Source organism: Podarcis bocagei (genome assembly GCF_964188305.1).
Source record: "Podarcis bocagei genome assembly, chromosome: 10".
NCBI lineage: Eukaryota > Metazoa > Chordata > Lepidosauria > Squamata > Lacertidae > Podarcis > Podarcis bocagei.
The window spans coordinates 69,361,859-69,376,577 of NC_138135.1; the positions used below are offsets into that span (position 1 = coordinate 69,361,859).

Here is a 14,719-nt window from a genome sequence, read left to right on the forward strand (position 1 = left end):
GTCATAATATAATCAAACCCCAAAGTATATAAATAAACTTACAAGTCAAATCGCAGGTTCTGTCTCTCTTCAAAAAAGTAATCCAATATAAATTTTCTCACAAAATCTGGGTTCAAAGTATTGTCAATTACTTCGGTTCTCCCAAACTGTAAAATAAGATGTTGTGGGAAGTATATCAATAAAAACTACATATGTTAAGTACATACACACACACAAAATGGAAAAAATGAAGAAATATAAGGTTTTCATTTGGCAGGGAAAGAGACCTAGCTAAAAGCAGCTCCTAGCCTGAGAATATTCAACACCCAATGAATGTAATTTTCACCAATATTTATTTTACTTAAGATCTCAGGAGCCATTATGCAATATTTGTTTACAATATCTTAAGAGGTGCCAAACAGAAATCAAACAGACAAACTATTTTCCAAAATATGTAGCAGATATCCTAAAGTAAAGTATTGCAATAAACGCTGCATTTTATAAATTTTCCAGAAAGATGGTATATACATCATATTCATTTCCCATATAAATTTTCAGAGGTTATATATAAAAATAATTAAAAACTAAACCATTGTTTGAGCCATGAAACATGATGTAAAGCTTCAGAACAAGTGAACAGTTAAGGAAAATCTTTAGTAATAGATGGAAAGAACAATTTCTGCTAATTTGCTCAGAATCTGGAATTGGCAGCTGATGCAGGACAGGGCGTTATAACTAGCAGACACTATTAAGCAATCTTTTCCTCTGAGATTCTAAGCAAAGTGCCAATTAGCAACATTTTACTTTTATTTGTTTTTAAACAGAACACAAACAAAACTTCTAAATCTGCCAGAACACTTAAATTGCTAAAAGGAAGATTTCAAAGTGGACAGTTTATCTTCTCCATAAGAACCAAGAAGCTCAGAATCAGGAACAATCTAAATGGGAGCATCTACTAAAAGCTAAAATCAATACATCAGGGAAGGGCCGGCCTACAGCTCAGTGATCGAGCATCTTTGCATGCAGTGGGTTCCAAGTTCAATTGGCGGCATCTCCATGTACGAATGGGAATGTTCCCTGTATAAGACCCTAGGAAGCTGCTGTCAATCAGGGTAGAAAGCTAGATGGACCAATTGTCTGACTTTATTTAAGGCAGCTTCCTATATTCCTAATATTGTATGGGTTAAGGCTATAGCGTTGACTAAGAGGCTACTGCAGTACAAGTCATGAAGTCCAACATTTTAAGGAGATGTGTTTCTGTAGCCTCCAAAAATATGGAATTCGGCATCAAAGGGATAGAAAGCTCTGGCAAGTAATAGTAACATCCATTGTCACAGATTCTAGACAGGTGCTTAAAGCTATGACTACAAATCAGGCCTCTTTTCCCTCAACTGTCATCTGGGGGCAGTCATTTCATCAGACTGCCTCACTGGGAGAGAGATGAAGCAGGGTTCATTGCATCTGCTTTGCTTGAGGCCCAGCTCCATCAAGCACCTAGTGTAGCTTCGCCTGCTGAACAGCAGTCTGAAGGGGGAGTGACTCTACCTGCAGATGATCAGCCTTTAAGGACACAAGAGGAGAAGGCACTGATGGGAACCAGCTGGCTCTGGCCTTCTTAAACAGAGCTCTCAGCAGCAGTCAAATGCTTGTGGTTCCTGGCTCTACCTTGCTGCTTGCTATCTGCATCCCTGGACTGGACCCTTGGCTCTGTGGTCATCTGGATTCCCTGACCTCTAAGTGTGTGACTTTGTATGTGGATTCTGCTCTCAGACAAGTGTTTCTTGGCGACTCCTAGCCCCTGCTTGCTTGGCAATGGGACTCGGACGGGGATACAATACCTCCTGCCTCTAAACTATGCCAGCTGGTCAATATAGGAACAACTGTCTAGAAACTGGAGCCTCAACTTTGAGCTTTGTTCCTTTCCCCTCGTGTGTTGTATTTTTATTTATTTATTTGAATGTAAACCTGCAGAGTGTCTAGGGAGTGTCTTGTTTAGCTTTCTTGTAAGCCACTCCGGGAGACTTTTTGGCTGAAGAGTAGCATACAAGTGCTCTAAATAAATAAATAAATAAATAAATAAATAAATAAATAAATAAATAAATAAAAAGCACCACAAAGCAAATGGAAGAAGAGTGTCAGATGTTACTTCTCTGCATCTATATATCCACTATCCATTAACAGGTCCTGCCAATCCAGAACTGGCTTTTTCAGCCAGTACAGAAAATGTAATTAATCTAAGTCATTGCCAGAGATGCTGCAAATCCAAGCTCTTAGGTGGATCAATAGGAACCCAAGAAATATAGCCAATGAATAAATTTACAGCTGATACTAATATTTCTGGAACTCCAAATTGGAAGGCTTTGAAATAATACCTTCAGGCATCTTGCTCAATTTTACAGTTGAGGCTTTACCCTTGGAAACCATTAATACGTTGAAAAAGAAAATACAACGATACACATTTGTACCTGCAAGTATTTACTTGTGCTGCAGTCAATGGGTCTTACTTCAGAGTAAACAAACATGACTTGCAAGAAGCAAACTTTTATTATGGTAGTATAACAAAACTGAGCTGAGGATTGGGAACAGAGTGCCTTCATTCATGCATCAAGGTAATCCATACATAATAGAGCACACCAATCTCACCTGCTTTGCTCCTCCCTACTAGAACTTCTAAGAAACAAACCATATTAAGCCAAGAACAATTCCTCTTTACAGATCATAGTTAGTCTGTATCCATAATCTCTGCATTAATACTAATGTCAAGAATCATGGTTTGTTTCCCCCACATATTATCAGAGAAGAGCAAAACAGGTGAGTTAAGCACATTCATGTTAAATCATTACTTATGTTACTGTGTGATGTGTGAATGAGCCCAGTATACATTGCTCTTTAAAAAATGTGACCCCAAGTCTCTATATTAACAACCTGGAGCTATCATTTTTTATTGAAACGAAGCTACAAGCTTTTCCTTCTACCAGAACAACAAAGCACTGCTATACATTGTGAGGATTTTTCGGGGGGGGGGGTAGTAAACCTAGTCCCCTTCTAATTCCTGGAATAGCCAGGCTAGCTTCCTGGTACTGTGCTAGCCTAGGTAATGTGCTGTGAAGGGAACAAAGGCACCAGAGGGCAATGGGTGGGCTCCCTCCCTGAACTGCCTGGGAGTTTGGAAGACAAAGGGTAGAATTGAGAGTTGAGTGATATGAGCTAGAACATGGGTAGGCAAACTAAGGCCCAGGGGCCAGAGCCAGCCCAATCGCCTTCTAAATCTGGCCTGCAAACGGTCTGGGAATCAGCATGTTTTTACATGAGTAGAATGTGCCCTTTTATTTAAAATGCATCTCTGGGTTATTTGTGGGGCCTGCCTGGTGTTTTTACATGAGCAGAATGTGTGCTTTTATTTAAAATGCATCTCTGGGTTATTTGTGGGGCATAGGAATTCATTCATTCCCCCCCCCAAAAAAAATATAGTCTGGCCCCCTACAAGGTCTGAGGGACAGTGGACTGGCCCCCTGCTGAAACATTTTGCTTGCCCCTGAGCTAGAAGCTGGGAAGCCAGACAGAGCAATGTTCAATTTCTGTTTGAGTTCAAGGCTGTCACTACGGAGGAAGTAAGACCCTCTTGGGGTGTTAATGCTGTGATCCCTCCATTGCAGGCTCAGGTTGTATAGATGTGTAAATAAACCATACATCATAATGGAACCATACATCATAACGGAACCACAGTCTCTTCTGTACCTCATTCCAAAGCAAACATGAACCCTGGGTAAGATTACTAGGGTTACTAGTAATCTCGCACTGCTCTGAGATTGGGGTGGCATGCAACAATATATATATTGCATATATATACGTATATAAATGCAATAACAAAAAGCTTTACCTCTCTCCATTCCTTATTTCCCATACCCTGGGTATACAAAACACAGACTGTGGGGACAAAAAAGAAGAATGTGATCAATTTCATATGTTCTGTTTAACTTTTCCATTACAACTAATACTCAAAGCTATAATGCTACAGATATTAGGCAAACGTTAAAATATTACATAAGACATCCAAGTCCATTTAGGAGCCATCTGAGATCGTGCTTCATGTTTAATGAAACTTCACAATAAGATCCAGCATTCAAACACTGTCTTACTTGAATACTATGTCATACAGTCTAGCTGTTATTCCTGACCATATACATCAGATCTAACAAACCATAAGTAGAAGAAACCTGTTTCAAGTTTAACAGTTACAGAATATTTTAGCCCTATCAGCTGAAGTTACAAAACTTTTTTTTTTTAAGACACTTCTTTCACCAATATCCTTCTAACTGGGAAACCATTTAAGAACAATGGAGGAAATATCTCCTTGTCTTCCAGACATTTAATATTCTGCTATTAAAAGTTGGCTCTTCTAGTTAGTTTACCGTGCCCAAGAAAAGTGCATATGCACGTCTACTAGCAATGAAGAGAACAAGGCTTTCTTTAATTATTTTCCTTGATCTTCCAAACAGAAACTATGTTAAACTCTTCATTTAGCAAATATTCAGTTTTTATTTATGCATCCATCACTCAAAAGAATTATTCAGTGTTAGTGGTAAAGGAAAAACCATATCAGAAGGATGCAAGGTTGGCTTCATTGCAGCCCTGGCTTTATAGTACCAGGGCACTGATTTACTTACACAAGAACCAGTACCAAAAATTATCAGTAAGGATTACTGGCTAATTAACCTTTCATCCAGTCCCCTGCATAATTCATTTTAATTTAAAAGAAAATATTGTGAGAGGTGAATAGGAAATTGAAAATCTCATTAACAAATAAATGTTGTACTTACTTGGATCAGATTTTGAAAATGTGTCTCGGTCCAAAAGGTTCCTATTCATGAAAGAAAAGATCATGTTACCGTTCTGTTTTTAAAAATCACTACTAAAGATCTTAAACAGAAAGAGTCATATTGGAAGAGATTATTAAAGAAAGTGATCTCTGCCTTCATTGCCATGTATATTGGGGCCAACAAATGAGAGTACTCTGCTTCATCAGTCCAACTAGCTTTTGTACTGGCTGAGGAACTGCCAGTTGCCCTGAACTAAAGATTATTTTTACTGTTCTTCATGTTCACACACTGCCTACAACCTCAGCAATACAATACAGTGGTACCTTGGTTTAAGAACAGCTTAGTTCAGGCATCCCCAAACTCGGCCCTCCAGCTGTTTTGGGACTACAATTCCCATCATCCCTAGCTAACAGGACCAGTGGTCAGGGATGATAGGAATTGTAGTCCCAAAACAGCTGGAGGGCCGAGTTTTGGGGATGCCTGGCCTAGTTTACGAACAACTTGGATGAAGAATGCTGCAAACCCAGAAGTAGGTGTTTTGGTTTGTGAACTTTGCCTTGGAAGCAGAACATGTTTCGCTTCCTGTTGAGTGTGTTCCATTTGTAAATTGAGTCCCCCGCTGCGATGGGAAAGCATGCCTTGGTTTAAGAACGGTTTGGTTTAAGAACGGACTTCTGGACAGGATTAAGTTATAAACCAAGGTACCACTGTATAGCACAAACTGTAGCTTGCAGCTACATTCAAACTAGCAAACTGTAAGAACATAAGAAAAGCCATCTAGTGCAGCTTCCTGTTCTCACAGTGGCCAGCCAGATGCCTATGAAAAGCACACAAGCAGAAACTGCCTCTGACAGTGGAGGCACATCAGTCATCATCGCTAGCAGCCACTGACAGCTGTAGCAACTTCCATCAATAAATATGATCCAATTTTGGGGTGGTTTTAAAACTTAAGAGTCTCCCTGTCAGAACACTTTAGAGGTCTGTTATTATCTGCATGAGGCACCACTTCTTAATAGTAGCCAGCAGCAAGATGTGGCAAGGAGAAACCATGTTAACATTTATCCATTACCCAGAGGATTAAAGTAAGAATGAGGCACATTTGGAGGGAAAGCTAGAACACTTCCCCTCAATGAAAGGTATAGCTTAATAGTTACTCTAATAAGGTACCAACACTGTTTTAGACAAACACTCTTTACAGAGATAGTGAAGAACTTCCTTAAAATTCTTACCTTAAACCTTTCCCTGAATCAGAGGCAGAGCATTTCCTGACTGCGCCTGGGGCAGGCAACATCAGCAGCACACCCGAATCAGGGCACACCGTGGGGGCAGGGAGCTTTTTATTCCTAGAATAAGAGCAATTTCCATCCCAGGAGGAATGAGTCTATTCAGAGCAGTGGTGTAGCGTGGTAGTGGGGCTGTGGGCGGGGCACAGCGTCATAGTGACCTCTGCCCACTGCAGCAGTTGGGGGGGCATGTCCTGCCCCGTCCTGAGCTTTTGCGTCCTTCTCATCGCCCTCCAGCTTGGGGGGTGGCTGAGAAGGATGCAACAGGCATGGACCCTGGCCCTTCGAGCCCAGCACTGCTTTTGCGAGCTGCACTGCTTGCAGGGAGGGCACCGTGAGCTGTTGCGTCCTTCCCACGACACCCTCCAGCTGGGAAGCGGATGAGGATGCAACAGGCATGCTCGCAGGACCCGGGGCGCCTGCCTGTTGTGCCCTTCTGTCACCCCCCTGCTGGAGGACACCATGAGGAGGACACCACAGCTCACGACACCCTCCCTGCAAGCAGCGCAGGTCGCAAAAGCAGTGCTGGGCTCGAAGGGCCAGGGTCCATGCCTGTTGCATCCTTCTCAGCCACCCCCCAAGCTGGAGGGCGATGAGAAGGACACAAAAGCTCAGGACGGGGCAGGACATGCCCCCCCAACTGCTGCAGTGGGCAGAGGTCACTATGACGCTGTGCCCCGCCCACAGCCCCACTACCACGCTACACCACTGCTCTGAATAGACTCGTTCCTCCTAGAAAGCAATGGAAATTGCTCTTATTCTAGGAGAAGAAAACTCCCAGCCCCTTCTAGGATCTTTACAAGAAAGGGCAGGAGCCCAGATTGGGCTTCTGACAGACAAGCCCCACCTGGGCTCCTGCCCCATCTGGGCTCCTGCAGACGGTTATGACCTAACAGTTCTAACTGCCAGGTTTTAACTGCCTACTTTCCTGATTGGCTGAAACTCCACTCAGGAGGCGGACCCAGGGTCTGTCCTTCACAACAGCCGTTTGTCTAATCCTCTTTTAAAGATACCCAAGTGGGTGTCTATCACGTCATCTTGTGGCAATAAATTTCTTAGTTTCACTATGCTCTGTGAATAAGGACTTCACCTGCCCTGAATCTTCTAGCTTTCAATTTCATTGGACTGCCCCAAGTTCTAGTTTTATGAGAGAGAAACTTCACTCTGTCCACTTAATCCACACTATGCATGATTTTATATACTTCTAACATGTCCCCCTTTGGGCGCGGGTGGCGCTGTGGTGTGAAACTCTGAGCCTAGGTCTTGCCGATCGGAAGGTCGGCGGTTCGAATCCCCGTGACGGGGTGAGCTCCCATTGCTTGGTCCCTGCTCCTGCCAACCTAGCAGTTCAAAAGCACATCAAAGTGCAAGTAGATAAATAGGTACTGCTCTGGCGGGAAAATAAACAGCGTTTCCGTGCACTGCTCTGGTTTTGCCAGAAGCGGCTTAGTTATGCTGGCCACATGACCCGGAAAAACTGCGGACAAATGTCGGCTCCCTCGGCCAGTAAAGCGAGATGAGCGCTGCAACCCCAGAGTCGTTCGCGACTGGACTTAACTGTCAGGGGTCCTTTACCTTTACCTTTTAACATATCTCCACTTACCTATCTTTCCCCTAAATTAAAATGCCTCAAATGTTGAGACCTCTCCTCACAGCAGCAATGCTCCAAACCCTTAGAGCATTGGTTGCCCTTTTGCAACCAAAAGTTTTGGTCGCCCTTTTGCAACCAAAGGTTAAGCAAACAGAACTATATGCAGTATTCACACCATAGTTGGTGTAGTAGTCACACCATAGTTGTATAACGGCATTATGATATTGGCAGTTCTATTCTCAATTCCCTCCCTAGTGATCCCTAGCATGTAGGTAATTTGTTTTTTTCACAGCTCCCTCATACTAGGATCAACATATTCACCAAACTATCCATTATGATCCCAAGGTTTCGTTCCCAGTCAGCCACTGCCAGTTCAGACCCTATGAATGTATATGTGAAATAGGGAGAGGTGTCCCAATGTGAATCAATCACTTCATACTTCCTTAAATAGAATTACATTTGCCATTTTATTGACCCTCCTCTCAGGTTGGAGAAAGCCTTTTGGAGCTCCTCCCAATCCCTTTTTGTTTTAACTACCCTGAATAATTTGGCACTATCAGCAAACATGCGTACCTCACTTCTCACTGCCAACCCTAGATAGTTTATGAACAAGATAAAAAGCACGGGTCTCAATACCAATGCAGTCATACCTTATGTTGCGTCTGCTTCATGTTGCGTCTTTTCAGGTTATGAACGTGGCAAAGTATTTACTTCCGGGTTCACCACACACGCATGTGCAGAAACAATCTGCACACTTTGCGCATGCGCAGAAGTGCTCTATTGCGCCAAGCGTGTGCACAGAAGCGGTGCTCTAGTTGCAGACTTTTCGGGGTGCAAACGGCACCCCGGAACGGATTGAGTCCGCAACTAGAGGTACCACTGTACCTGGGAGACTCCATTTTCCATATCCCTCAGCTGGAATAACTGAATATTTTTTTCTTCCTCCCTGCTTCTTGTTTCTTAGCCAGTTCCATAAGAGTGTCTCTCCTCTTATCCCATGACTGACAAGCTCACTCAAGAGTATGGTGAGAGACTTTATCAAACATTTTCTGGTATTCAGAGTACACATTGTCAACTGGATCACCATCTATATGCTGTACTAATTGGCACTCTCAAAGAATGCTAAGAGGTTAGTAAGAAAGAACCAAGGGCTTATCCAAAATTATCTTTTCTCTGCTCTTTCCAGACATGGTATGCAATTTAAAGCTCCATGTCTATACCCCCCACCTCTTTTTTGCTCTGGAGCTTTCCCTGCAAAAACCTGCTCTTTAAAGTTCAATTGGAGCAAACATCAATCTGTGGAAAACCGAAATTGGCGTTTGCTATTATTCAACTTTAAAGGGCTGGTTTTTATGGGGAAAGCTCAGCACAAAAACCAAAAACAAAATGGCTCAGACATGGAGCATTAAAGCATAGACCTCTGCCTGGAAAGAGCAGGGCAAAACGCAAGTGTGGATAAATCCTTTCTTTTGCAGAAGCAATTCTGATTCTACTCAGCAAAATGCTTTGTAATATTATCTTCAACAATGTTTTCCACCAGTTTTTCTGGAACTAAGCAATCTGTCTTTTCTTAGATCCTCCTCACCCCCAGATCCTTTTTAAAAAAGTGGCATTACACAGGTCACCTTCCAGTCCTCAATACAGAGGCTAATCTTAGAGGCAAGTTACATATTTTTGATATAAGATCAGAAATGTCACATCTGAGTTTTTGAGTTGATGCCATCAGGACCAGGTTATTTGTCAGTTTTTACTTTGCGAATGAGACCCAGAAACACACAGCTTCTCTGCAAATCTTATTTTCCTCCTTTAGCATACCTTTGACTCAGTTGCCATTCAAACATCCAGCCACCGTCCTAGCGGGTCTTCCGATATTATTATTTTTAAGTTGGTGGTATCCTCATGCTTTTAGCAATATGTTCCTCAAATTCTTTTTTGGCATACCTTATTGTTTGTTTGTATTTCTTTTATCAAAGTCTGTGTTCTGTTTCTCTCATTTGGACAAGACTTGCGTTTTTCTTGGTCCTGGTGGTTCCTTTCCTGATCTGTTGTATACAGTCTAGCTGAGCTTCTACTATTGTGATTTTAAACAACCCCAAATATTTTGGAGAGATTAGACCCTCTTGACTTTGGCTTTCAACTTCCACAGCCTCATTTTTAGGAAGTTTCCTCTTCTGTGTGGGAGAGTTTAGCAAACAAACCTAACAATACTGAAATATACTCGGAGTCGAGTGTGGATTTCATGCTCTTTATTCAGCTCATAGTGCTGAGGAGGAATGAAAGTTTCCCCAAAGTATCTGCTTTATATACATTATTTACACAATGGGCTGCAAGTGATTGGCTAATTCCGGAATTCTCCTGTAGGCCAATCAGGTTGTGGATTCACTTCCATCTGGAGCTGGATTGGGTGGCTCCTGCAGACCAATCATACTGCTGCATTGTTCTAGGACAAATCAGACTGCTGCATTCTGAATCCTATTGTTCTAGGGCCAATCAGACTGCTGCATTTTGGATCCTATTGTTCTAGGACCAATCAGACTGCTGCATTTTGATCCTATTCAACTCAGTACATAACAAATACATATTTGCTAGTTAGTATGTGAATGAGTTAAGGACCACTGAGTTCTTACTGCTAGAATAGGCTCAGTAAAGTCATGCCTCCTCTTCTCTTAAGAGGAAGGAAGTGAAGCCTGTTTCCAGTGTCCCCCACCACTTTCACTGCAATCCATGGAGACAGACGAGCCTGGTACTTTCCAGGCCATGGGTAGGCAAACTAAGGCCCGGGGGCCGGATCTGGCCCAATCGCCTTCTAAATCCGGCCCGCGGATGATAAGGGAATCAGTGTGTTTTTACATGAGTAGAATGTGTGCTATTATTTAAAATGCATCTCTGGGTTACTTGTGGGGCATAGGAATTCGTTCATCCCCCCCCCAAAAAAAATATATAGTCCGGCCTCCCACAAGGTCTGAGGGACAATGATCGGCCCCCTACTGAAAAAGTTTGCTGACCCCTGTTCCAGGCTCTGAAGCTATAATTGCTGTATTTCTACTAAGAGTGTTTTACATGCATTATTTTATTGCTGCTGTGTAAGGAAAATGCATGTCTGAAAGCAAGAAACTGTAAGTAAAGCATTTCAAACTTACTTTGCAGTCTGTAGTGTATTTATTGAAAAGGGGGTCAGCTGCCTTATGCAGCTGAACAAACAGAATAAATAAGGTTTAATAGCCTATTCCCGTGCTTCATTAATCTGCCTAATGATGGGACTTAATATTCTGCTACTGGGGCTCTCTGTGTGCTAGCCTCGCATTTTAAAAACAGACACCAGCTATTTTACTTTTGTTGTCGGTCTCTAGAGGATCAACTATAATTAATATATTCCATCAGGCTTATGTTATGCCCATCATATCTATGTTGTCCTCTCAGACAAAGCACTCCAGTTCATCTATCTTGACTCAGCAGCTTCTAGCATTAGCAAATAAACACTTATATATACTGTAGTATCTTTCACCAAGTGTCCTTGGTACTTGAACTTTAGCCTATAGCGCTCCAGCCTCTCTAAATCTCTAGTATATGTCAATGGTAAATTCTACCTCTTCCCAATTTGAATACTCATAATTTTTTTTCACCTTCATCCCATGGGGAAGATATAATCGAAACCAGACCCTCCTCGGCTCTTGTCAGCTTCCCTTCCCAATCAGTTTCTTTATTTAATTATATTCCTTACCCACCCTTCACCACAAGGTCTCAAGGCAGGTGGATGACAACAGTAAAAGTTTTATGGTAGACAATATCTTGCTGAGTAAATAAATAAAGTGGATAGATAAAGTCTTCAAGCAATGTATGACATACAAGGGAAGACAGAGGCACTAAGGCAGTGAAATTTGGTGTGAGAACAAGGGCATTACAGTGGTACCTCAGGTTAAGTACTTAATTTGTTCTGGAGGTCTGTTCTTAACCTGAAACTGTTCTTAACCTGAAGCACCACTTTAGCTAATGGGGCCTCCTGCTGCCACCGCGCCGCCGCAGCCCAATTTCTATTCTTATCCTGAAGCAAAGTTCTTAACCTGAAGCACTATTTCTGGGTTAGCAGAGTTTGTACCCTGAAGAGTATGTAACCTGAAGTGTATGTAACCCGAGGTACCACTGTATCATAATGGCTCGCTTGAAAAGGACAACCTTTCTATAACAAAATGTTGGAGAGTATAGTATAAAGAACGTACAATTTCTCCTAATTTAAGCTTTCATTCAATGTAGTTCCAAACTAGGTTTCTTCCTATGATGCAATCAAACCTATCAGAAGTTCCACATGTTCTGATTGGTGGAAACAAGTTTTGAATTTGGCTGGGGTTGGACTAGAGTGGCCAGAATAAGTGTATATATGGCTAGGAGCTGGCTATATGGTTGAAGGGTCCACGACTGGCGATTGTGATGGACAGCCAGGAGAAGGCAACAGAAGTGGAAGAAGATCAAGGAGGAAGAAAGAAGACCTGAAAGGAAAGCAGAGTGGCTTGGTGGCCAGAGGATTGCTGGGATAGCTGAATTACTTTTACATACAACAACAACAACAACAACAACTGTATACAACAACTTTTATAAGTTGTTGTATACAGAGGGTGGAATAAAAAGCAACAACACATAACATCCATGTTCATTTCTAAGGGCAATATATATATGAATGTCACATGAGCTGATAAAATACTGACCAATTACAGAAAAATGTTTATTTTATTTGGATGCTTACATGGGAAGTCCCTTTACTACAGGTAAAATATGTTCAGACTAACTTGTTATGGACAGTTATCTAGATGCCATGTTCTGATACATCTGAAGTTTTCAAACAGTTTTCAGCCTAATGCACTGCAGATCATTTACCCTGGATCTTACAAGAACATAGATCACGGTAATAAACTTGTAGCTGGCACACAAGAGCTTTCTCCCCCAGAAAAAATGTGAACATTCAGCGTTAACAGCCAAACCTAACAGAACTTCTGAGCTACAAACCTGCTCTTTAAGGGGAAGTGCAACCTCATCTAGAAAAGGCTGTGTACTTCCCCAGACCCCTGAATTCCTAATTATTAGTGGATCTGTCTTGTCTGGATTGAGTGGTTTCTTCATTCACATCCCGCTTTTCACAGAATATAGAGATCTGTCCAGTTTTTCTATCACTCCTACCAGTTCAAACGCAAGGAAGGCCGATTCAAACTATGGTTTGAGAACCAACCAGATCATAAACCAGAGTTTGATCCTGGCTTGTTTAAAACTAACCAAAGTTCCCCAAATCTGGATCTTAATTAGGAACTCTAGTTAGCTTAAACATGGAAACATCCAATCTCTTCCACATAGTTGTGTCAGAGGGGGGAAGAAGGGATGGTGTGAGCCCAGTTCCTGCTGAGACTCATTCATGCAATGATAAACTACAGTTTAGCATTAAGTCCCCAAAATCTCAACTCGTGATAAAAGACACCATTAAAAATTGTATGATATTAATAAGGTTTTCTGTAGCTATGGTTTTTTGGACTGGACTGTAGTCAAACAGCTGAACTTTGATAAAGACACACTATGATCACTGTTTATAGCCATAAAATAAAGTTAATACTACAAATTCTTTAAAGTGTTTTGCTTGTTATGGTGATTGCATTGTATTCAATATGGCACTAAGGAAATTGTCCTGTAAGTATAAGCATTTCTGCTGGCCTGATAGAATGATCTCACCCCTTGCAAAAAGGCATTGTCCCAACCCTCTGGAATAGATCTGGGGAGGGCATGGGGGGGGAGAGAGAGAATAATGGGGAAGTTCCATTGCACTAGCAGGAATTGAGCTAGTTTCTATTAACATAACTATTTAGTTGAATACAGCACAATACTACTTTCATGCCAGGTTACAAAACTAAACAGAGGTAGCAGTCATGAAAGTAACTGCATAAAGGTTGCTACCAACTTTGCTATTAAACATATTTAGTGTTAGACATTTGTAACCTAAGAGCAACACTCACACCATTTTTTCTAAATCTTCCTTGACTGGTTGCTTGGAGGAACTTACCAGAGGCAACCTGAGAGGTGTCTATTTATACATCTCTCCTCACACTGCTGATTTATCTAGAATCACTCAGTTTTCTACATGCAAACCTAGGCACAGGGGAACTGGCTCAGAACAAGCTAATGATACAGGAGTACTAGAATGAGGAAAAGAACAGGTGTAAAAGGAGGTTAACTTGCAATGTAAAAATGGCTTTAGGATCATACTCAACAAACCAAAACTGTTGCCAAATCTACATTATTGTAGACAATAGGTATGTAAAGCTTTTTCATTTCTGTGACTCAACATGGTGGTGGATAAATCTTTTTTATATTTACATCATAAGCAGGAAGCTAACCAAGGAAGTGGTTGGACCATAAGACAAGATGGACATGATGAATGATAAGGTGGTAGCAGGAAAGGACTTCTTTTGATTGATATTCACTATGGATCTGCTCTTAACCCCCCTTTTTTTGAGAAAGAGGAGGAAGGATGTCTGAAGAAGGGATGAGGGAAGCTCTACATTAGGAATAGGAAAGAAAGATCAACATTGGGATCTGCTGTGCCAGTGAATTCTGCTGCCTGAGGCAGCTTCCTCACCTTGCCTCATGGGTGAGCCAGCCCAGCTTTGGGGCATTGCCAAATAACCACATGTGGCTAAATGAGCCAGTTACATTACAATTATTATTATTTTAACAGGAAGCAGTTCCCTCACATATGGAGGGGCTTTTTAGAATGTGTGAGAGTGTAGGGGTGCTCAAGTATATGCTCTGTGTTTTGATGGAAATGCAGTTAGGTATGTGTGACTGTATATATGTGAAGTGTGTGTTCACATGTATGTGTTGGGAGAGGGAGAGGGAGAGAGATGTATGTATGTCTGTGGTTTGTACAAGTGCAGTGAATGTGTATTTGAATGAGAGAAAGTGTGGCCATCCTGTATATTTTTTCCTGGTACTGGGAAATGTTCCGTTATTACAGCAAAAGTAATGGACAGGGATCAAAATAGTGAAATTTCCACAATCAGGATCAGCAG

The 14,719-nt window shown here is 41.7% G+C and overlaps 1 protein-coding gene across 4 annotated transcripts in view; it reads right to left on the reverse strand.

Moving 5' to 3' along the window:
- CPNE8 (copine 8) overlaps nucleotides 1-14,719 on the reverse strand; it is a 65,698-nt gene that overhangs the window by 38,936 nt on the left and 12,043 nt on the right. For 3 of the 4 annotated variants that reach the window (XM_081211646.1, XM_081211647.1, XM_081211649.1), the window contains exons 2-4: nucleotides 4,800-4,840; nucleotides 3,860-3,906; nucleotides 43-146 (exon numbers count right to left, since the gene is read on the reverse strand). In XM_081211646.1, the coding sequence (XP_081067772.1) occupies nucleotides 43-146; nucleotides 3,860-3,906; nucleotides 4,800-4,840 (192 nt within the window). Of the gene's footprint in view, nucleotides 1-42; nucleotides 147-3,859; nucleotides 3,907-4,799; nucleotides 4,841-6,028; nucleotides 6,175-14,719 lie in introns of those variants that run through there. The other variant, XM_081211648.1, reaches the window with a different exon arrangement.